The sequence below is a fragment of the Pleurodeles waltl genome, chromosome 2_2 (assembly GCF_031143425.1).
Source record: "Pleurodeles waltl isolate 20211129_DDA chromosome 2_2, aPleWal1.hap1.20221129, whole genome shotgun sequence".
Lineage (NCBI taxonomy): Eukaryota > Metazoa > Chordata > Amphibia > Caudata > Salamandridae > Pleurodeles > Pleurodeles waltl.
In genome coordinates this window covers 1162123543-1162146854 of record NC_090439.1, presented here as the reverse complement: position 1 = coordinate 1162146854, position 23312 = coordinate 1162123543, and the positions used below count along the sequence as shown (strand labels likewise).

At 45.7% G+C, this 23312-nt stretch overlaps 1 protein-coding gene across 4 annotated transcripts in view; it reads left to right on the top strand.

Moving 5' to 3' along the window:
- The window catches only part of FBXL6 (F-box and leucine rich repeat protein 6), a 108226-nt gene that overhangs the window by 62589 nt on the left and 22325 nt on the right, over positions 1-23312 (top strand). For all 4 annotated transcript variants that reach the window (XM_069221109.1, XM_069221108.1, XM_069221106.1 and 1 more), the window contains exons 7-9: positions 1099-1212; positions 21197-21428; positions 21881-22118. In XM_069221109.1, the coding sequence (XP_069077210.1) occupies positions 1099-1212; positions 21197-21428; positions 21881-22118 (584 nt within the window). The remainder of the gene's footprint in view (positions 1-1098; positions 1213-21196; positions 21429-21880; positions 22119-23312) is intronic.

Below are 23312 nucleotides of genomic sequence, written 5' to 3'. Positions count from 1 at the left end.
CACTTCTTGTGACTGTAATCTGCATAATTCTCTGTTTCCTTTGGAGTTGCACTGTGATCATTTGTCAAAGCTATATTTGAGGTCCAGCAATACTAAAGATTAATGTTAACAGGGCATAAAGACGCAAAGGCTGATCGCTAGCGGGAAGAAATAAATCAAGTTTGTTTTCTTAATTTTCTTTCTACACGAAGGTTTCAAACAAGGAGCTGATCTCTGGTCACTAGTCTACAGGCCAGTTACAAGGAACATAAATGCCTTTACTCACTGGAAGAATTCAGGTTACAAACATGTGTTATGGTTCTCAAGCACAGACTCAGGCTTTTAACCACGCCCACCACACGCCCATCACTTTCACTTGTTCGTGGGCTTGCCTTTCAAAAATCCTTTGTTATTGATAAATGCTGTACGTTTGTCCCTCCTTGGGGCGGTTTCATTACCGCGTTGCAGACTGCCCCTGTTACATGGATAATTGCACGCTTGCCGATACATTGACTGCGAGCGAACTTCTTTTTTCTTTTGTGTCTCTCTTTCACTCTCATGCATGTTGCACTTTGAATCTGCTCGCTTACGTCAACTGCTTTACTTTTCAGTTTCAATGTATGTGGCAAGAAAAGTCCAGTTAGGAATTTACAACGCTAATAGCGCTAACTCGAGCAAATGCGAGACCCGTTGCATGGCAAATGCTTGTTCTTTGATCTGTGCATTCACATTAGTGGCACCGCGGCTGTTCTCTGTTGATTATCTTATTTTACAGCATGCTTGAATAGTGAATTAACAACCTCAACTGTCTAAAGCAAAGACAGTGTAGTATTGTACTAGTAGTATTTTAATATTGAGACTTGGTGCAGCATGAGCTCTGCTGTGTTTTTGTGCACTCCCTTTAATGAGTGCCTTGAGCGGTTGCCTGGGTGCACATCTTGTTGTGTGGAGAGATGTGGGTTCTGTGCAGTGGGTCATAGCTCCCATCTGTTTATCTCATACGCCACTGTGATCCAGCTCCTTGAAGATGTTTCCTCCTCACACGTTTTCTTGTGCCATTGATTTAAGCGTCAAGTACTGTAAAATTTTCTCTAAATCTCGCAATACTTGTTTCTCCAGAGTGGATGCTGCTCTGAGCTGCGGTTCCTGGAAGTGACCACAGAGATCAAGCAAGGAACAGATTACCTCGATCTCTCCATCGAAGCCCTTCAGGCCGGATGCCCAAAGCTCCAGGTATTACATGTCTGTGAAGCTCTCCTCTCCCCCTAGAGAAGGTCTCAACAGATTTCAGGAACCACTATTTTGGCTCATCAAAGTGTACTGAGAAACATTCCATTCTATGTGTGGCTTAGTATTTATTTAGCAGAAGCCATGCTGGGAGGAGTGATTTATACTGTTAATAATGGGTGGGGTCATGATTGGGTGTAACACATTTGGATTTACACACTTAGAATTGAACAGTTACATTTTCAGTTTTCCATATTTCTGGTGGATACTTCTAATTGCAGATTCCTCTGTGTTGATTTTGTTCTGTCCGGAAGTGAAAAAGACACATATAAGCACTACCTCTGCACACTGATGTAATTTCCTTTATTTCCACGTCTTCAAATGTGGGTAGAGAGCTCCTCTCCTCTATTTCCTCATTGGTGGATGAGTTTTTTGTTCTAAAAAAATTTCAGCCAGTGTGCAAGGGAACTATGTCCCTCCAAAACCGCCAGGAATGTAACCATTACAGGGCTGTCACAAGCAAATGCCTATGACAAACCCACACAAGGTATGCCTTTGGTGTTTGGGCTTGGGACACTACCCCTAGTCATGTGAGGAATGCACCCTCATAATTCCGAAGATGATCTGGGAATGTGAAGTGAAGCTGTATGTTACCGAACACCAAAACAAACTGTGCAAGATCCGTTCCACTTGAAGTCGAGAGCTTATACCCAGTCCCACACCTGAGATCATTCCTGCAACTGGTCCTCATGACGCTCGAAGTCTTTTGGTAAGTCAAAATCTAAGCTGACCAAAAAACTGTAAAGCCAAGTAGTATTCTTCCCCATCCAAGCAACCCACCTCCAGAGAGGTTGTGAGCGCTTCAACACACTATTTGGTCCCGCTTCCAATTCACAGAGAAGCACAGTTGATTCCAATGCACCCCAAGTCACCCGGGTCAACAACAAATTGATGCCTTTAGGAAGGCTATACTGCACATCTTTAGCACATTTTCGGTTCCATGTGGCGCGTCTTTGGGCCGACAGGATCCAAAAGGGTCTTCAGTCAGATTATTGCCTGCTTGATAGTACTCGGGACCTCTTAAAGTCAAAGGGTTCGATCTTCCGACCACTTGGCACTAAGAACTCAGTCTGTGTGCTTCTGGTGTCGGAAATCCAAGTGGACTGCAACCAATACACAACCCACTGAGCAACGTATGCTTTGTCTCTCTGCTGACCCCTACAGGCAGGGAATATGTGTGTGTCATTGTTCTGGGAGGAATGAGAATGCGGGGAATGTTGACAGCTGGAGAAGAACAGGGAGCTGCTGGGTGCTGTTTAATGTGGCTTTGTTACCATCTCACTTAAACTGTTGCGAGCCACTCTGCTTCCTGCCTGATTATTTACGAGTAGCGTGTGAATCACACCACAATGATTACACAAGAAGTGTTTCTGTTAACAATCAATCGCATAAGATGGGTCAGGGACAATTAGTGGACACCTGAAGAAGATCGGGAACGGCCGGTCCCAAGTCATCCTAATGAGTGTGGATTGGGTCAGAAGAGGGTAATACAGGGAACTTCTCGGCATGACCCTCCGGCCCCCTATCGGGCTTCTGCTTTGGTAGTATCTTCTGTCACAGCAGAAAGTCAGGGTTCTGCACCCATACCTGTGCAATCTACACCTCTATTTATGGAGCTTGGTTGGCCCCAGTTGACTGTGTTCGTCCTCCCTCCTGAGGTTTGGGATGTTATCGTTCCTGCCTGGCCCATGTACTCCAGGTGCTGGAACAGATTTGTGGCCTGGTGTGTCAACTACACAGACCAGTTAAAAGCCAAGCAGATGGATGTCTTATTGTTTGTTCTTTGGAACAGCTTGCAGTGGGCACCCCTTAGGGTTTTTTGTCGGCCCTTACAGCCTTTTTGCATTTAGCGAGGTTCCTAAGAGGTTTAATACACGTTTCCCCCAAAAACCAGTGGTTCCCAACCTTTTGACTCCTGAGGACCCCCAATGAATCATTACTGGAAGCCGGGGACCCCCAGGAATTTGTACGATTTTATTTTCAAACATTAAAACAGTAATTTGCAAAAAATATAACAAGTACACACCAAAGAAATACTCAAATTACTAAAGATAAAATTATTTTATATTGAAAAAATATGCAAAAATCAAAACATTTTATTAGGACGGTTGACGCTGCATCTCGGCAACTACCTTTTCAGTGTTTGGTTTTATTTAGGAAAGGTGAATCCACAGGTCAGATTCTACATTTCCAGAGCGATTTCTGTTTTTATTTTTTAGGTATGCAAGATCTGAGAAAGCTTTTTCACATAAATAAGTGAAGGGGAAAGGAAGTAAACCATAAGGGCCTCTCATCTCTCCCTAGCCTCTCTGTCACATGTACTTCATTTGTTTTATAGCACCTCTCATACACCTGTAGGGTGTCAGGGCACTTTACAGGGGACTACAAGATGTAGGATTCACATGTCATCCACACTGGCAGGCATTTTCTAAGAGTGCTTGGTCCGGAGAAGCACAAACTTAGGATTCAGAACACAGCACAGTGATTAGCAATGACGTTAGCACAGTGCTTAATTTGTCAATAAAAACGTGCCGGTGCCCAAAACCCTCCTCTTAAACATGTGGCTGCTGCAATTAAATGTGGGTGCACGGAATACTGAGGCAGCATAATCCTAAACCATCTTGGGCCTCTTCAATCCATATAAAGCCACTCCCTGCCACTTCAGCTCACTCTAGCAGCTCTCTACTTTCTCCCTTTGTGACGCTTTTTCATTTTTCCCTACCTCCGTCTTTCCCATATGTGTCTTTTGCTCACAGCAAATGCTTGAGGCAGAAGAATAAGCCCGGCCCTCAAAAGTAAGTGCCGGTGCTCAGCACCGGAAACAACAAGCACAAATTAAGCACAGCGTTAGCAATAAGAATGTATTTCTACACAAGCAAACCTTTTTAGCAGCATAAGGAAAATGAAAGACTAGGAACAAAACAACTTTCTAATTTGTGCCATGCGGTTTGCATGCAGCTCTTTAATGGCAGTTCACAGCTCACTGTGCTAGATTATGATTATGAACTGCATAGTAACAAAAGAATCTCTGTGACAAAAGCAGTAACCCACTGTGCCATGCACATAAAATACTGTTTTTTGCATGATGCACATTCTTTGCAGCAGGCATATTAACCATCTGCGCTACCTTTGAGTCAAAACTGCCACTGCACAAAACTCCCATCTCTCTCCAGCAGATACATTAATCACTTGAGTTAGCTTGACGCTTTTATTTTTGCAGTACAAGGAGCTTTTCAGTGGTTTAAAACTGCTCAACAAAGGAAGTAATAAATATGAAAACACACATGCACGTGTTTGTCAGAGGCCCCAGCTGGAGAAGTGCCTTCCTCCCAGCCCAGGCCTGCGGACCCCCTCGGAATGTGTCACGGACCCCTGGGGGTCCGCGGACCACAGGTTGGGAACCACTGCCCTAAACCATTTGTGATGCCACATTCCAGTTTGGTTCTGACTTTTCTTATGTGTATTCCCTTCGAGCCAGTGCACAGTTGCTCATTGCGTCTTCTGAAACTGAACGCTGTGTTTTTGTAATTCCTTCAGCTCATCACATGGGCAAACTTCAGGCTCTCTTGGGGCAGCCAATGTACACTCTTTTTCCCCATATAAACTGATGTTGAGGACCAAGGTGGCCTTTTTGCAAAAAGTTGTGACTCCTTTTCCTGTTGCAAAAAGAACAGATGATGGATGAATGCTAAACAATGCAAACATTCACCCCCAGTCACAAAGATAAGGGTTTAATCCACCGTTTTTTTGCTCACCATGCCACCCCAGTTTGGACCCAGCCATATGTAAATCAGTCTTGACCCTGTGCCCCGTGGCAACAGTCCAGCCCGAAGTGCCAAGCCAGGTTCACCCCGGACCGGAAACAAGCATCCTCGGACCGTTTCAGGGTATCACCTTTCATCAGCCAGGATAGCTTGAATCCAGTGGCGCAGTGAGCACGGGACCCACGTCAGTGCCATTGCTTCAGCAAGCATGAAGCATGGAGTTGATTTGACAGTAGCTCCGTGCTTGCTGAAGCATTTAATCTCTGTCCTCTGCCAACGTGGTTGGATTAACGTATAGTAATGAAAATTACTTTATGTTAAAAAAACGTAGAAATTCACTGAAAAAAAAACATAGGTTACAGGGACGTTATAGTTAGGAAATAGAATTTAAAAAAACATAGCCTCACATTTTAAATGAATCAAACCATAGAAATTCACCAGTTACAGTTAGTTATCTCATGTAACTGTAACTCGCACCCTAATGTAACTATAACTCACGCCCTCGCCATGCATTGCTAATTACACCAAAAATCACAACACTCATGGCATCTTTGGTAACATAATTAATAATATCATTGTAATGCTTGTAGTAAAGTTTTTGACTAAACAAATGTGCATGGCATATGCACGAGTTTTAATTACCTTAGGGCACAAGTTGTAGTTACTTGAGATAATTCTAACTATAACAGGTTAATTTCTTTGTTTCGTAAGTGAATATATAAAGATATATATATATAATGTCCAAAATATAAATTGAAAGCACTCACACGGCTGTTGAAATGATCACAAAAACATTCATCACTCTTCAAGACGCGTTTTGGCTGAACCGAAGGCCTTACTTACATAATCTCTGTGATGTGCCAATCACGTAAAAAACAGTACGAGACACACATAAACAGGGAAAACGGACTCGCATAGGCAAATCCTTTATGCCGAATGCATACAATAGCAAGCACCATGTTTTCATGTTTAACTGTGTACTGAATTAAATACTTGTTACAATCATCTCTCAATTACTTCGCAAATAGCATCAAATCCATCAGTTGATTAATTATATAAATATCTTTAAAAATGTCATCAATATTAAAAAATATAAACAATGTAGGGAACACATTCAAAGATATATCCACCATATACAACAATATCTAATGAACTTACCTATTACCATTACCTATAGGTTGACATTCCCAGTTATAAAAAGTGAACCATTTCATGATGCCCCATTAGAAGCCACAATCTCTACCCTCTAGAATGAATTCAATACTAATTGGCTCAACCCTAGGAAGCAAACTACTGAAATTTACATAACTCAAATAGACTTCAGAATATATTCTTGAGAACATTAAATGTGGAGATGAACAAATATATATGAGTAAAGATTGATTTATATGACTACCCACTTCCCCACACATTACCCTATTACATAAATTGCCAGCACCTGTGATTTGAAGGATCGCTTATAAAAACAAAATGTGCTCACCAACCGACGTGAAGAAACATATCAACAGCCCATTTCTACTTTCAGTAAAGTAAAAGACCACAACAAACATACAATTGCAAATGAAAATATCTCTAATACATATAGATATACTGCTGCACGTAGAATTTGCAAAGTTAATTAATTACGTTTGTAAATGTACACTAAGGGGGTTATTACAACTTTGGAAGAGGTGTTAATCCGTCCCAAAAGTGACGGTAAAGTGACGGATATACCACCAGCCATATTACGAGTTCCATAGGATATAATGGACTCGTAATACGGCTGGTGGTATATCCGTCACTTTACCTTCACTTTTGGGACGGATTAACACCTCCTCCAAAGTTGTAATAACCCCCTAAGTTCCTTATCGAGATCAAGGCCACTGGGCTTCAAGGTCAGGAGATCAATAATTAATTCAGATTCTCTCTTTCTCAATTGAGCAACCCAATTCCCACCTCTGGGATTGGTGATGATTTGTTCAATGCCATAAAATACCAATTTAGTACGGTCTTTAAAATGGTATTTCTCAAAATGCCTTGCTGCTGGGTATCTCTTATGGCCATGTTCGATGGCTCGCTTGTGTCCTAAGACACATTATGTAACCGCACACACTGTGCTCCCCACGTATCGCAAGGGACATGGACACTCCTGCACATAGATCACACATTGTGTGCTACATGTGAAAAATTGCTTTATAGAGCGTGTATATCTACCAGTAGTCGTATACTCCTTTTTCACACAACTGAATTTACATGCTTTGCAGTATCCACAAGGATAAAAACCTTGTAATCCATATTTCATGTCGATAGATTTTATAGTAATATCACTATGTACCAAAGCATCACGCAGTGATTTCGCTTTACAATACGTGATGCTCGGTTTAACTCCTACTCTATTCCCAACTATATTGTCATTTCTCAAATACCCCAATGTTTAGATATGATCTTACTCACTGTCCCGGCATTGTTATTATACGTTAAGATCATTTTTGCAGTGGAATTATCCTTGGGTATCTATCTTACTCTTCGAAAACAGAATCTCATCTCGGGTAGCACCATCCACCTTTCTACAGGCTTCTTGCAATTCCCAATTAGGGTATCCTCTGTCTTTAAATATCTGTATCATTATCTCTTTCTCAGCCTTGAACGCATTCTCAATGCTGCTATTCCTCTTTGCTCTAAGAAGTTCACTATAAGGTATACTCCACTTACATTTTTTGGGATGTCCACTCATAGCAGGCAATAAACCATTACCTGCCGTAGGGTTTCTGAATAGCCGAGTTTCCACTCTTCCCTGGTGAATTTCAACTACAACATCAAGAAATTCTCTATTTGTCTTACTGGTGATAAGGGTAAGAGTAAGATTCTTGTCATTGTTATTCAAAATACTGACAAACTCTTTCATCTCTTCTTCAAAGCCTTTCCAGATGACAAGCAAATCATCAATAAATCGTAGCTGTAAAACTACTTTATCACAGTATATCTGCATCTCGTTATAGCTGAAAACCTGTTCCTACCACCAGCCTAGGAACAAGTTTGCAAAGCTGGGAGCGAAACAGGTACCTTTAGTAGTTCCAAGAATGTGTCAGTATAGCTTACCATCAAAGAGAAAAATATTCTTTAGACACAATCTAATCATACCCACAATCATGTTTGTATGCTCCAATAACCTGACTGCTCTAGCTCGTAAGAAATCAATAGTATATAGGGATTTTGCATCTAATGTTGCCGGAATGTTGTTTTTCGGCAAAAAATATAGAACCAGCAATTTAGGATATTCCTTCTTTAAATAACTGTACTCCTCCGACTCGAGGATACCTTTATCATGCTAGTCCATTAGTTTATCCCATAAAAATGTTATACTTCTGGTGTATGTCTCTCTATCTGACATTGCATATGATGTCTTGTAACTAATGTTGTTGAGTAGCTTCAGCTATATATTATTCACAACTAAGAATCACAATGCCTCCTTGTGAGAAAGTAGCCTCTTTCTAGCCTTGTTACCCCCACTTTTGGCCTGTTTGTGAGTGTATGTCAGGGTGTTTTCACTGTCTCACAGGGACCCTGCTAGCCAGGGCCCAGTGCTCATGGTGAAAACACTATGTTTTCAGTATGTTTGTTATGTGTCACTGGGACCCTGCTAGCCAGGACCCCAGTGCTCATAAGTTTGTGACCTTTATGTATGTGTTCCCTGTGTGATGCCTAACTGTCTCACTGAGGCTCTGCTAACCAGAACCTCAGTGGTTATGCTCCCTCTGTACAAATTGTCACTAACAGGCTAGTGACCAATTTCACCAATTCACATTGGCATACTGGAACACCCTTATAATTCCTTAGTATATGGTACTGAGGTACCCAGGGTATTGGGGTTCCAGGAGATCCCTATGGGCTGCAGCATTTCTTTTAGCCACCCATAGGGAGCTCTGACAATTCTTACACAGGCCTGCCACTGCAGCCTGAGTGAAATAATGTCCACGTTATTTCACAGCCATTTACCACTGCACTTAAGTAACGTATAAGTCACCTATATGTCTAACCTTTACCGGGTAAAGGTTGGGTGCTAAGTTACTTAGTGTGTGGGCACCCTGGCACTAGCCAAGGTGCCCCCACATTGTTCAGGGCAAATTCCCCGGACTTTGTGAGTGCGGGGACACTATTACACGCGTGCACTATACATATGTCACTACATATGTATAGCGCCACAATGGTAACTCCGAACATGGCCATGTAACATGTCTAAGATCATGGAATTGTCACCCCAATGCCATTCTGGCATTGGGGAGACAATTCCATGATCCCCCGAGTCTCTAGCACAGACCCGGGTACTGCCAAACTGCCTTTCCCGGGGTTTCACTGCAGCTGCTGCTGCTGCCAACCCCTCAGACAGGTTTCTGCCCTCCTGGGGTCCAGCCAGGCTTGGCCCAGGAAGGCAGAACAAAGGACTTCCTCAGAGAGAGGGTGTTACACCCTCTCCCTTTGGAAAAAGGTGTCAGGGCTGGGGAGGAGTAGCCTCCCCCAGCCTCTGGAAATGCTTTGATGGGCACAGATGGTGCCCATCTCTGCATAAGCCAGTCTACACCGGTTCAGGGATCCCCCAGCCCTGCTCTGGCGCGAAACTGGACAAAGGAAAGGGGAGTGATCACTCCCCTGACCTGCACCTCCCCTGGGAGGTGCCCAGAGCTCCTCCATTGTGCTCCAGACCTCTGCCATCTTGGAAACAGAGGTGCTGCTGGCTCACTGGACTGCTCTGAGTGGCCAGGGCCAGCAGGTGATGTCAGAGACTCCTTCTGATAGGCTCTTACCTGTGTTGCTAGCCTATCCTCCTTCCTAAGTAGCCAAACCTCCTTTTCTGGCTATTTAGGGTCTCTGCTTTGGGGAATTCTTTAGATAACGAATTCAAGAGCTTATCAGAGTTCCTCTGCACCAAAAGACTGCATCACCGGTCCTCTGGGTCCCCTCTCAGCACGACGAGCGTGGTCCCTGGAACTCAGCAACTTTGTCCAAGTGACTCCCACAGTCCAGTGACTCTTCAGTCCACGTTTGGTGGAGGTAAGTCCTTGCCTCCCCACGCTAGACTGCATTGCTGGGTACCGCGTGATTTGCAGCTGCTCCGGATCCTGTGCACTCTTCCCGGATTTCCTTTGTGCACAGCCAAGCCTGGGTCCCCGACACTCTAACCTGCAGTGCACAACCTCCTGAGTTGTCCTCCGGCGTCGTGGGACCTTCCTTCGTGACTTCGGGTGAGCTCAGGTTCACTCTTCTTCGTAGTGCCTGTTCCGGCACTTCTATGGGTGCTGCTTGCTTCTGAGTGGGCTCCTTGTCTTGCTGGGCGTCCCCTCTGTCTCCTCACGCAATTGGCGACATCCTGGTCCCTCCTGGGCCACAGCAGCATCCAAAAACCCTAACCGCGACCCTTGCAGCTAGCAAGGCTTGTTTGCGGTCTTTCTGTACGGAAACACCTCTGCAAGCTTCTTCACGACGTGGGACATCCATCCTCCAAAGGGGAAGTTCCTAGTCCTCTTTGTTCTTGCAAAATCCACAGCTTCTACCATCCGGTGGCAGCTTCTTTGCACCCTCAGCTGGCATTTCTTGGGCATCTGCCCACTCACGACTTGAGTGTGACTCTTGGACTTGGTCCCCTTGTTCCACAGGTTCTCTCGTCTGGAAATCCATTGTTGTTGCCTTGCTGGTATTGGTCTTCCTTGCAGAATTCCCCTATCACGACTTCTGTGCTCTCTGGGGAACTTAGGTGCATTTTGCTCCCACTTTTCAGGGTCTTGGGGTGGGCTATTTTTCTAACCCTCACTGTTTTCTTACAGTCCCAGCGACCCTCTACAAGGTCACTGTGACCGGGTCAGCCCGATCGGAGGCACGGCACCGGCAGAGCAAGTGTTGTTGCGTTCCCATGTTGCCATGGGAACGCGTCCACCACGAGGACGGCATTCGGAGGTTGCCTTGACAACCACCGATGACGGGGCCAAAGCGGATTGGCCGGCGGGAGGTCAAAGACCGTGGATTCCCCAGGAAGGGGGAGAGGAGGAGACGGCGACGGAGAAAACGGCGAGCGAGGAGACGAAGACGGAGAAAGCGGCGAGCGAGGAGACGAAGACGGAGAAAGCGGCGGACGAGGAGACGGCGACGGAGAAAGCTACGAGCGAGGAGAAAGGCGGCGGCAACGGCGGGGAAGGAGAGCCACGCAATCCGAGGGACAACCCCGAAGACGGAGGGCGGCCCCGCGGTCCAGGAACTTGGGACGACGAAGCCAGGGGAAGCGGAGTGGCGTCGGAGCCCGAGGGGACCAGAGAGCAACGAGGGGACCACCATAGAGCCAGCCACGGCCCCGGAGGGTCGTGGCTCTGGAAGGTACGGTCCTTGTGGGCGAACAGAGGGGCAACTTAAAAGAGGAACGAGCTGGGGAAGGGAGGGAGGCAGGTTGAGGGGAGGACAGGGAGGGAGTCAGAGGGCACCAAAAGGAGCACGTAACGAGCACGACCAAAAGTAAACACATTTAGGAGATAAGGAAACAAAGACACAGCCCACCGTCCTCACTGGCGCACCCCCCCTTCCCGAACCCATTCCCCAGTAGTATAACTAAGCGAAGGACGTATGTAACGGCTGTCATCCCACTCACCATCGATATTTATCCTTTTCTTTTCCCTATATGCAACCCGGGAGCCCGAGAGGAGATGTCAAACACCAAGTAAAAGGAGAAGAGGGAGAGAAACACGTTAGGAAAACGAACTTCGCTCAATGAAGAACTAATCCTCAACTCACTGTACCGAACCATATACATCACTTATTCAAAACAACAAATAAATACTTACCTGAACAACCCCAGCTGCCTCTACTGAGTGTCTGTACTGTTTGGCTCTGCTACAGTGGTGTCAGAAGTGGGATTCAACCCCCCCCCTCGGGCAGGCCAAACAGTATACACTATGAGTGAAAGTCCGTCCTTAGAGACCATGGTCAAACAGCTAGCGGAGGGGCAACGGCATTTGCAGCTGGTCTGGGAAGCCCAACAGCGGGAAGCTAAAGAGGATCGGGAGGCCCTCCAATCTGCTCTGAAGAGTCAGGCGACCATATTGGCTAATAATCAGTTAGTCCATGAAAGCGCGATGAAAAAACTAACTGAGACTATTGCCGCTAGCAAGGTACATCCGAACGTACCTAGTTTGGTACTACAGAAATACCAGGAGGGAGAGGATCCAGAGTCCTTTTTTACCAATTTTGAAAGAGTGGCTTCCTCCGCCCTGTGGCCCGAAGATAAGTGGGGACAGTACGTTGCTCCCTTACTCACAGGTATCCTACAGTCAGCATACCAAGCCGCTAACCCGGGTGGTGACACCCCTTATCAAGACATAAAAACTAGTATACTGGAAAGGGTGGGCCATGATGCAGAATTTTACCGAGTTAAATTTCGTAAAATCAAATGGGGAATCAATGAAGATCCTAGAACCTTTTATTTTCGAGTGAAAGATCTGGCGTTGAAATGGTTAGGCCATGTAGGAAATAGTCGAGAGGAGGTTCTCAAGACCATCATACTAGAACAATACCTAGACGGTCTGCCACCGTCTACAAAACACTGGATCAGGCAACACCCAAAAGTGGACACTGAAACGGCCATTGATCTAGCCTGTGCTTTCCACCGGTCTACTGATGTTAGGAACCCTCCGACACGAAACATCCTTAAACCAATTCTTCCGAGCCCAAAGACCTTGGTAAAAAGCCCACCCGACCACCTAGTACCACGAAGATTTCCAGAAGGTCCACCTACAATGGGGCCCCAATGTTATAATTGTGGCGAATGGGGACACATCGCACGTATGTGTCCGCAAAAACAGGATACTGGGGAACCAATGGAGATAGGAATGACAAGGAGGAGGGTACTATGTACAGGAAAGGGTGCCCTCAAATTTAAACTAACGATAACCGTTAACGGGAAAAGAGTATACGCCCTGGTTGATTCTGGTTGTAGCCAATCGGTGATTAGAAAAGACTTGATACAGGACGACACCGAGGAGAAAGAATGGGTAACCATATGTTGTATACACGGAGACAAGGTCCAGTATCCTATAAAGGTGCTTCCAATCGTGTGGGGACCCTATGAGGATTTCCTAACCGTAGGACTAATGCCCCAATTAATCGAGGAGTGTATCATTGGGACAGATTATATCCACTTCCAAGAGTTGTTGGATCACGTTAGAGATAACAAGGTGGTCCCAGATTGGTGGAGAGAGGCTCCTTTCGCAGAGAGTTGTATTGAGTGTCCAGCTGATCGTAGAAGATTATCACGAAAGGAAAAACGACATGAGAGGGAGGAATATCGGAAGACGGCAGGGGAAAAATCATGTGGGGAAATAGTGGCAGAACTTCAAGAAGCCCCTAGTAGTTTTAGCCAACAGCAGAGAGAGGACCCCTCCCTTACCCACGCTTGGAGGTCCGCCGTATCAGAAGAGACTGAGGAGGTGGGTCCCTACTTTGTAGTGAAAAATAACTTATTGTATCGAGTCACTACCACTCGGTTGGGTATACGTAAACACCAACTTCTAGTACCTACCGATTATCGTGATCATGTTCTGGCACTAGCACATAGTCATCCAGGGGGGGGACACCTGGGAAGAGAGAAAACCGAAGAGTATTTACTCAGAAAATTTTACTGGCCTGGGGTATATGCTCATATACGAAGGTATTGCACCCAATGTCCCCGATGTCAGTTAACCGAACCGGGTAGGCCCAGGAAGGCACCCCTGTTACCCCTTCCCATTATAGATATTCCCTTTAAACGAATAGGGATGGACTTGGTCGGGCCCTTAATTCCTTCATCAAAGGGACACACCTACATCCTGGTCATTGTAGACTACGCCACCCGATACCCAGAGGCTATTCCCCTGACGAGTATGACGACCAAAACAGTTGCCCAAGCCATGATTAATATAGTCGCTCGACTTGGTTTTCCCCATGAAATCCTTACAGACCAGGGTACCCCCTTTATGTCCACCCTAATGAAACAAGTGTGCAAAACGTTGGGAATAGCTCAGATCAGAACGTCCGTTTACCATCCTCAAACAGATGGACTGGTAGAACGATATAACAGAACCATTAAAACGTTACTTAAAAAAATCATCAATGAGACAGGGAGAGATTGGGACCAAAAGCTCCCACTGGTTCTGTACGCCCTACGAACCCACGAACAAGCATCCACGGGACATAGCCCATTTGAGTTGGTGTTTGGACGCCAACCTCGCTCCCTACTGGACATGGCGGTAGAAGCCTGGGAGGCTGAGGCGGAGGAAGAGGGAACTCCATTATTAGAATATGCAAAAATAATTGAGAAAACACCTACACAGTTTATGGGCGGACGTGCATGCCAACTTGGAAGAGGCCCAACGAGCTCAGAAACTCCAATATGACAAAGGAAGCAAACTACGGGTTTTCCAACCCGAAGACCCAGTCCTAATAATGAGGCCCACCTCCGAACACAAACTCCTCGCCAAATGGCAAGGGCCATATCGCATTATCAAAGCGGTTTCCCCCGTCACTTACCTTATTGAAATATCCTCCCATCCGAGGAAAACACAAATATATCATGTAAACTTACTAAAAAAATGGGAAACACCTGAACAGCCTAACCAAACCATAGAAATGGGTCACTTCATATGTCCCAACAAGAGATTAGATATCGAGTTCTACCCCACCACCTCATCCCCAGAGGTTAGTTTACCCTCGGTGAACGATAACTTATCTGGAGGACAAAAACAACAGGCACATACAATGTTGAAACAGTGGCAACCGCTGTTTTCCGAGAAGCCAGGAAAAACTTCCCTAATCTACCACAACATACGAACAAATCCCGGTACAATCACTAGAGAGCATCCCTATCGCATTCCAGAAGCTAGAAAACGAATAATTGAAGAAGAAATCAAAAAGATGTTAGTCTTAGGAGTCATCGAACCCTCCAGGAGTCCCTGGTGTTCACCGGTAGTTCTAGTACCAAAACCTGACGGTAGCGTCCGGTTTTGTATCGATTTCCGCAAACTTAACACAAACTCCCTCTTTGACACTTACCCCATCCCACGAGTAGATGACGTTCTCGAAAAACTAGGGAGAGCCAAATACATGTCCACTATCGACTTAACCAAAGGATACTGGCAAATTCCCCTAGCCGCTCAGGACAAGGAGAAAACAGCTTTTTCCACCCAATCAGGGTTATATCAGTTCACTGTACTGCCTTTTGGTCTTCACGGGGCACCCGCAACCTTTCAGAGGTTGATGGATAGGATTTTAAAACCCTTTCCGACATTTTCTGCCGCATACCTTGACGATGTAGTCGTTTTTAGCGAATCGTGGGAAGAACATTTGATACACCTACAGAAGATATTCCATGCCCTCAAATCAGCCGGCTTAACAGCCAATCCCAAGAAATGTATCATAGGTAAGACGGACATCTCATACCTAGGTTATCGGATTAATCAGGGTACTCTACAACCTCAGAATCCAAAAGTGGAGGCTATCCTGCATGCCCCTCTTCCACACACTAAAAAAGAGTTACGTTCATTTTTAGGATTAGTGGGTTATTACCGACGTTTCATTCCACACTATTCCTCCATAGCAGCCCCCCTCACGGACCTGCTCGCCAAACACCATCCCAACCGGCTTTTGCCGTTTTCGGAGACACAGAATGCGAGTTTTGAACAACTTAGGGCCTCCTTAACCTCCAACCCCATACTACGCTGCCCGGATTTTACGAAACCCTTCCACCTTTACACCGATGCCTCGGATGTTGGGCTTGGAGGGGTTCTAGCACAACCTGATGCGGAAGGCCTTGACCTCCCCGTAGTCTACATCAGCAGGAAGTTATGTCCTCGGGAGCGTAATTACCCGATTATTGAGAGGGAATGTTTGGCTATCAAATGGGCCATAGACTGTCTACAATACTATCTCCTGGGCCGACCTTTTACTTTATTCACGGATCACGCTCCCCTGACATGGTTAGCTGCACATAAGGACTCGAACGCCAGAATACTCCGCTGGTTCCTTGAACTCCAACCCTTCTCTTTTCAGGTGCGACACGTACCCGGATCTCACCAAGCCCCCGCGGATTATCTGTCTCGTTTTCCCCTGTCTACCACTGTCCTAGAGCAGGACAGCTCCTGGGGAAGGGTGTGTGACCGGGTCAGCCCGATCGGAGGCACGGCACCGGCAGAGCAAGTGTTGTTGCGTTCCCATGTTGCCATGGGAACGCGTCCACCACGAGGACGGCATTCGGAGGTTGCCTTGACAACCACCGATGACGGGGCCAAAGCGGATTGGCCGGCGGGAGGTCAAAGACCGTGGATTCCCCAGGAAGGGGGAGAGGAGGAGACGGCGACGGAGAAAACGGCGAGCGAGGAGACGAAGACGGAGAAAGCGGCGAGCGAGGAGACGAAGACGGAGAAAGCGGCGGACGAGGAGACGGCGACGGAGAAAGCTACGAGCGAGGAGAAAGGCGGCGGCAACGGCGGGGAAGGAGAGCCACGCAATCCGAGGGACAACCCCGAAGACGGAGGGCGGCCCCGCGGTCCAGGAACTTGGGACGACGAAGCCAGGGGAAGCGGAGTGGCGTCGGAGCCCGAGGGGACCAGAGAGCAACGAGGGGACCACCATAGAGCCAGCCACGGCCCCGGAGGGTCGTGGCTCTGGAAGGTACGGTCCTTGTGGGCGAACAGAGGGGCAACTTAAAAGAGGAACGAGCTGGGGAAGGGAGGGAGGCAGGTTGAGGGGAGGACAGGGAGGGAGTCAGAGGGCACCAAAAGGAGCACGTAACGAGCACGACCAAAAGTAAACACATTTAGGAGATAAGGAAACAAAGACACAGCCCACCGTCCTCACTGGCGCACCCCCCCCTTCCCGAACCCATTCCCCAGTAGTATAACTAAGCGAAGGACGTATGTAACGGCTGTCATCCCACTCACCATCGATATTTATCCTTTTCTTTTCCCTATATGCAACCCGGGAGCCCGAGAGGAGATGTCAAACACCAAGTAAAAGGAGAAGAGGGAGAGAAACACGTTAGGAAAACGAACTTCGCTCAATGAAGAACTAATCCTCAACTCACTGTACCGAACCATATACATCACTTATTCAAAACAACAAATAAATACTTACCTGAACAACCCCAGCTGCCTCTACTGAGTGTCTGTACTGTTTGGCTCTGCTACAGTCACATAGGTTTGGGGTCCATACTTTATTCGCATTCCACTTTTGGAGTATATGGTTTGTGTTGCCCCTATACCTATGTGCTCTCATTGCAAACTATTGTGACTGTACATTGCTTGCATTGCTTTCTATTGCTATTACTGCATAATTTTGGTATTGTGTACATATATCTTGTGTATATTTGCTATCCTCATACTGAGGGTACTCACTGAGATACTTTTGGCATATTGTTATAAAAATAAAGTACCTTTATTTTTAGTATATTTGTGTATTGTGTTTTCTGATGATATTGTGCATATGACACCAGTGGTATAGTAGGAGCTTTACACGTCTCCTAGTTCAGCCTAAGCTGCTCTGCTAAGCTACCTTCTATCAGCCTAAGCTGCTAGACACCCTCTACACTAATAAGGGATAACTGGATCTGGTACAGAGTGTAAGTACCCATTGGTACCCACTACAAACCAGGCCAGCCTCCTACACTCCTTTATCAGCAGGATGGACAATAATACGTGTCCTTTGCTAGTAATTCTAATACTTGTTGTTGTTACATAGTGATATTAGAATTTACTTTTGTCTTTCTGGTCATTCTAAGCTGTTTTGAATCTTTAATGATCATCTCATGGAATGTCTTTCTTAAAAAAAAAAAAAAAATGGGGATCAAGGTGAATTGAAACCGCACCTCTTTCCTTTATTATATAAATGCAATTTATGGCCAACCCCCTAGACCTCAAATAGCCATGGGCTCATAACATTGAAAAGGAGACCCTGCTGGGTCTCCTTTTAAATCTCAAGGAATGTATCTACGTTGTCATGAGGCATACATGGTAAAAAAGTTTGGGGGGGGTTTACACCAGCTGGCAAAATGATACTCCAAAACATAACAATCCCCTTTTCTGTTGAGGAACAAAGACACGAATCAGCCAGACAAGGCCTGGTGGATCTCCACTGGCTTCCAGATACCTAAAGAATTGAATTTAAAGCCTTGTGCATCGCACAGAGAGCCTTGCTTGTGCAGGGTCATCCCGTTCTATGCCAGATTGTCATCCCCTACATGCCTAAAAGGCTACTGAGTTCCACCAACTTCCACCTGGCCACCATTCCCACCATCAGAAGAGCCAGAAGCGGAGGACCATCTTTCTGTCTCAATGCGGGAAAACTTTGGAATTCCCTCCCTCCGACCTTCCGATCCATGGACAATGAGCTGTGCTTTCAAAAACAACTTAAGACCTGGCTTTTGAACATGTGACCCTTTAGGCGTCACATGGTCTAAGCTCTTTCTTAATTAGCACTGGGATGCCTACGGGTCACCACACGCTTTATAAATCACATAGCATAGCTTAGCAAATACCCTTACCCACACTAAAACCACACTACCCAATAACCATACCCATCCCTAAACCTTAAAAATATCCCTACCACCCAATACCCTCACCTACCCCTAAACCCTACAAATACCCTTGCCACCCTAATACCCTTTCCCACTATAAACCCTAAAAAACGTTACCACCCAAGACCCTTATCCAGTCTAAACCACAAAATGAACCTTGCCACCCAAATACCCTTACCTACCGTAAATGTATACCCTTACCACCCAAATACCCTTACGCACCTTAAACCCTATCATGTCATGAGTAATGTAATATGTGTGGTCATAAGCAGTGCATTGCGGGGGCGTAAGTTCTAGTTTGCTCAGGTAACTATAACTGCTTAACTTCAATGGTTTTGTGTGTGTAAAATCTGAACCTAACTCTAACGTCCCTGTTTCAGTGAATTTCAAATGTATTTTTGAAATCTTTGTCCTCCTAGGAACTTGCGTGTAAGCTTTGTTTTTTCATTGAATGTCTATGCTTTTTAATGCTATCTCCTAACTATAACATACCAGTAATGCTCTTTCTGGTGGATACTTGATCTAAATGCAAATTCCTCACTGCCCTCCAGTCCCCTACTTCTGTGGAATGGTCTCTTTGTCCATCTGTGAAGGTCCCAAGGTAAACATCTGCACACTGGTACTCTGACTCGTTTTTGGGCTTTAAGGGTGCAGAGTCAAGAAAGAAAAGCTGAAGTCAGGGTGCAGGGGTGGTGCCTGTATGCAGCTCTGTTTGTCACTTCCAGACAGAGTGAAGTCAGCGCGGATCCGTGTAATGCAAACTATTGCGTGAGGGAGCACTGCATTGTAAAAGTTTACAGATTCAACAGGTGTCGGGTATATTCAAGAAGTGCGAAATATGCAGTTAGAAAGACTATCCACTGGAAAAAGCATTCCGGAAGGTAAGTAACTTGTTCTTTAGGCAGACCTCAGTGATTTGCATAGGGTGTGTTTTATACATATCTGTGCATTCACACAGAGGTCAGGTTGTTTGAGAGTTCTTCCTTTATAAGCCTAGAGAGGAGCCATGTCGTCCTAGTCATCTATCTGATAGGTATGGTTCCAGGGGTATATTAGATGTCTAATATGTGTAAAACCTCACGCTCGACTCCCCTGATAGCTCTGTCTGGAAACGGCAATGCAAATGGGATTAAAAAGCACACACTCAGCTATGCACCATGAAGTGTACGGGAAATTATTGAAGATCATGTGTTTATAAGAGGGTCGGTGTGCAAGAAAGGACTCTCTATGGATTGAAGCTGTTGACGTGAGTAGCTGGACTGTCTAATTATGATGAGGGAGGTGTTCCCTAAAGAGATGAGCAATCGGATGAGTGAGGCATGATACAATACTATTTCAGATGCAGCTCTTGGATCATGGGCCTTTCTGTATTTTAACTTGTTGATGCCATACTCAGCAAAGTCTTGGCTTCTTGTGATATATTGACCTCCTGAGATTAGTCTTTACAGAATTAGGTGGTCCAGAGAAACTGTGATGCTTGTTTTTATGTCCTCTGTTCTGAAAATCCCATTCTGTCTGAGATTTGAGTTTGATTAGAAATGCTTTGGCAGGCATAACAAACTGATGACATGGCAAGCTGACTTCTTGACAGCAGGGTTAGGAAGCTCCTGACTCTTAGCTGAATAAAGTACAAATGTCTATAAGAATAAGCTGTATTTCTTCTAATAAACCTGTATATATATACGTCCATATAGACACCATTCCTTGCCTGAAATAGTGTGCACTTTTCATTGAAACTAGACAATGTGTTATTGATTCTTTTCCAGTACTGACTCTTGAGATGGAGCAGCCTCTCTTCAGCTTGAGTGTTTGCAGGGTCACAAGAGTTTAAAAGCATAAAATTAAGTGTATGTGCTTCACCGCTGCTGAAAAAGAGCTCAGAGGGCCCCTAACCAGTTCAGTTGTCAAATGTGACCTCAAATGTCAAACCCTTATGGAATCAGGCCTCAGTGTCCTGCAGCAGTGGACCTTTGGGGAGCTATCCTGCAGAGTAACTGCCACTCGGGTCCCCCACTCCTGCTGCAGATGTTGTGCACTTGAGCTGACCATCTGCTTGACCAGACCATGGATTGCAGTGGTTTAGTTAGATAGCTGCTGGACATCATAAAATGGAATTGTACCATTGATTACAAGTGAAGCGACTGGGATGGAGGACATCTCTACTCTTTCCCTACAGATGGCTCTCCTCATTTTATGTGAAGGAACGCAAAGACGGCCAGTTTTGTGGGTAGCATGGGGGCCGTGTTATGCATGGGTAATGTCTGGCTAGGGCGTCCTAGATATGTGACTGAAGGCTCTTACAGACTAAGAGTACATGCGTGCCCACTCTGTATGTCTTGTTCTGCGTGGCCTCTTGTACCGAGCAGGTGTGCATCAGGGCACACAGTACAATCCGTACAGAACAGAGCTAATCATTGTGTTTGGCCATGGAAAAATGGCAATCTTGCATTTGTCGAATGACAAACAGCTGTAGAAATGTGTGATGAGTGTTTGAAGCTGTGACATACTGAACTCCCTTCATGGAGTAATCATGCTTATGCCCTTGATTCAGCCCAAACAGTAATATAACAGTTACCTCTTTTGGGGATGGCTCCACTCCTTTTAGGTGCTGCGATTGCTTAATGTGATCTGGTCGCCCAGATCGCGTTCCCGGAACATCCCTAGTGACTTGGGTTTCCCAGAGCTTGAGGAGCTGTCTCTGGCCACCTCCTCGTTCTCCTTTATTGGGGATGATGAGTGCCTCAGGATATTGCAGACGTCTACCAAGCTGCGCGTCTTAGATCTACGTGGGTGCTATCGCGTGTCTCCAAACAGCCTCCAACAACTGCCTTGTCCAGGTAAGAGGGCCGAACAAGTCCAACAACTGTTATATAGAAGCCTAAGTGTAGCAGCAGGGCTGGTTCCCCGGATTCCAGCAAAAATACCAGCTCTTGCTAAAGTTTAGGCTGCAGAAAGCAAGATGTTAGATTTATAGTACCTTTGTATGCATCATCAGGGCTCCCAAGTTAACCTACATTGCACATAAATCCCCACATTACAATAGATATTACTAGTTAAAAAGATGCCTCATGGGTGCTGAGCCTTTTCTTCTCAGGCAGCCGTTGGATGGAATACACTGCCATGTACATCTCAGCACAGATATTTCAAAACTTAGGTTGTTCGGCCACAGTGTAATTTGCACCATCTTCCTGCTTTGTTCAAATGCACTGAACAAATGTTAAGAAGCCTATGGACAGATATTGTGGTATACCAGATGTTTATAATGTATTCTGTGCTGTTTCACCCTCAGATCTGGAGAACTTGTACATGGGCTTGTTCTGCAGTCCTAGTGTGTGCTTGGCCAAGGAGGGCAGCCACCTCATCGCCTGGAAGTGGCCGCACAGCCTGCGTGAATTGGACCTGATGGGCCAGGGCTTCTCCGAGGAGGACCTGGAGCTGGCCATTGCCACCTTGGCAAGCGATGGCAATATTCCAGTGCTGCGCTCCCTCAACCTGGCAAGCACAAAGATCACCTTGAAATCCGTCCGGTACGTCTGCACCACTGCTTGAAACAAAACGAGGTATCAGGATGGAGGAAGCAGGTGGGTGGGTGGTATAATCGGATAGCCTAGGAGAGAGTGTGTATCACCAAGAGTTGAGCAGGAATATGTAGACAGTGACCGAGATGAAAATGAGTGTGAGGGTGAGATTAGCTGCAGAATTTGCTTCCGCTGCTGTGCAGATCTGGCTACCAGAAGGCTCTTTTTTCATGGTAAAGAAGTGGAGGTAAATAGTAAAGGAGGGTTCCGTTTAAGCAAGAAGGTTGAAGAAGGGGAGGTAAATAGGAGAATTTAGCACCATTCACGAAGCGGCCTTGGAATGCTCATGTCTCCTCGCCTGGCAGAAGCTATCGTGGGAGCCAGAACACAAAACCCAGCTTTCATGAACTGCTGCTAACAGTCCTGTGGCTCGCTGTATTGTTTGTAGGTCCTTTACACTCTGTTTAGCAAACCCGCTCTTGAGTTTCTAAACTTACCAAAAAAGATATTCCATAAAAGGATTCTGGGATTTACACCAAATTTGGCAGAAAGCTAGCTTATAGTTATACTTATGTTAAAAAACTATAACTTGCTGTCTAAAGTTACTTTCCGGCACAAGTTATAGTTTCTTCAGATACATATAACTATAACTGCTTCACATTTGTGGTTTTGTGTGGGTAAAACATCAACCTAACTATACAGCCCTGTAACTTTAGATTTTTTCAGTGAATTTCTATGTTTTTTTTTAATGAACACGTTAATATTTGTGTCAGGTTGGGACAAGCCAATCAGGGCCTTCCTTCTCCCCAGGATCCAAGGAGGATCCTCTAATCCACAGATTGGCCAAAAAAGAGAAAAAATGTTGCCAATGAGGTGTCCCTAAGGGTCCCCTGCATGAGTCCTATGCGGTCGGAATACCTGTATCCTGACACCTTATATGTTTTCACACAGTCCCTGACACCACCCCCAACACCCCCAACCCACCACCAAGGCAATGCGAGAAACAAAATGGCAGCCACAACTTTTCTGTCAAGTTGTGGCCAGCCAATCAGGGACTCACTTTTCCTCCAGATCTGAGGAGGATCCAAGGAGGATCCGATCCCTATATATAGAAATTTGGTTTTCATTTAATAACTAGAAAACTTCTGAAAGGATTTACCCCAAATCACAAAAAGGTCACTTTCTGTACCACAAGCTAGCTTT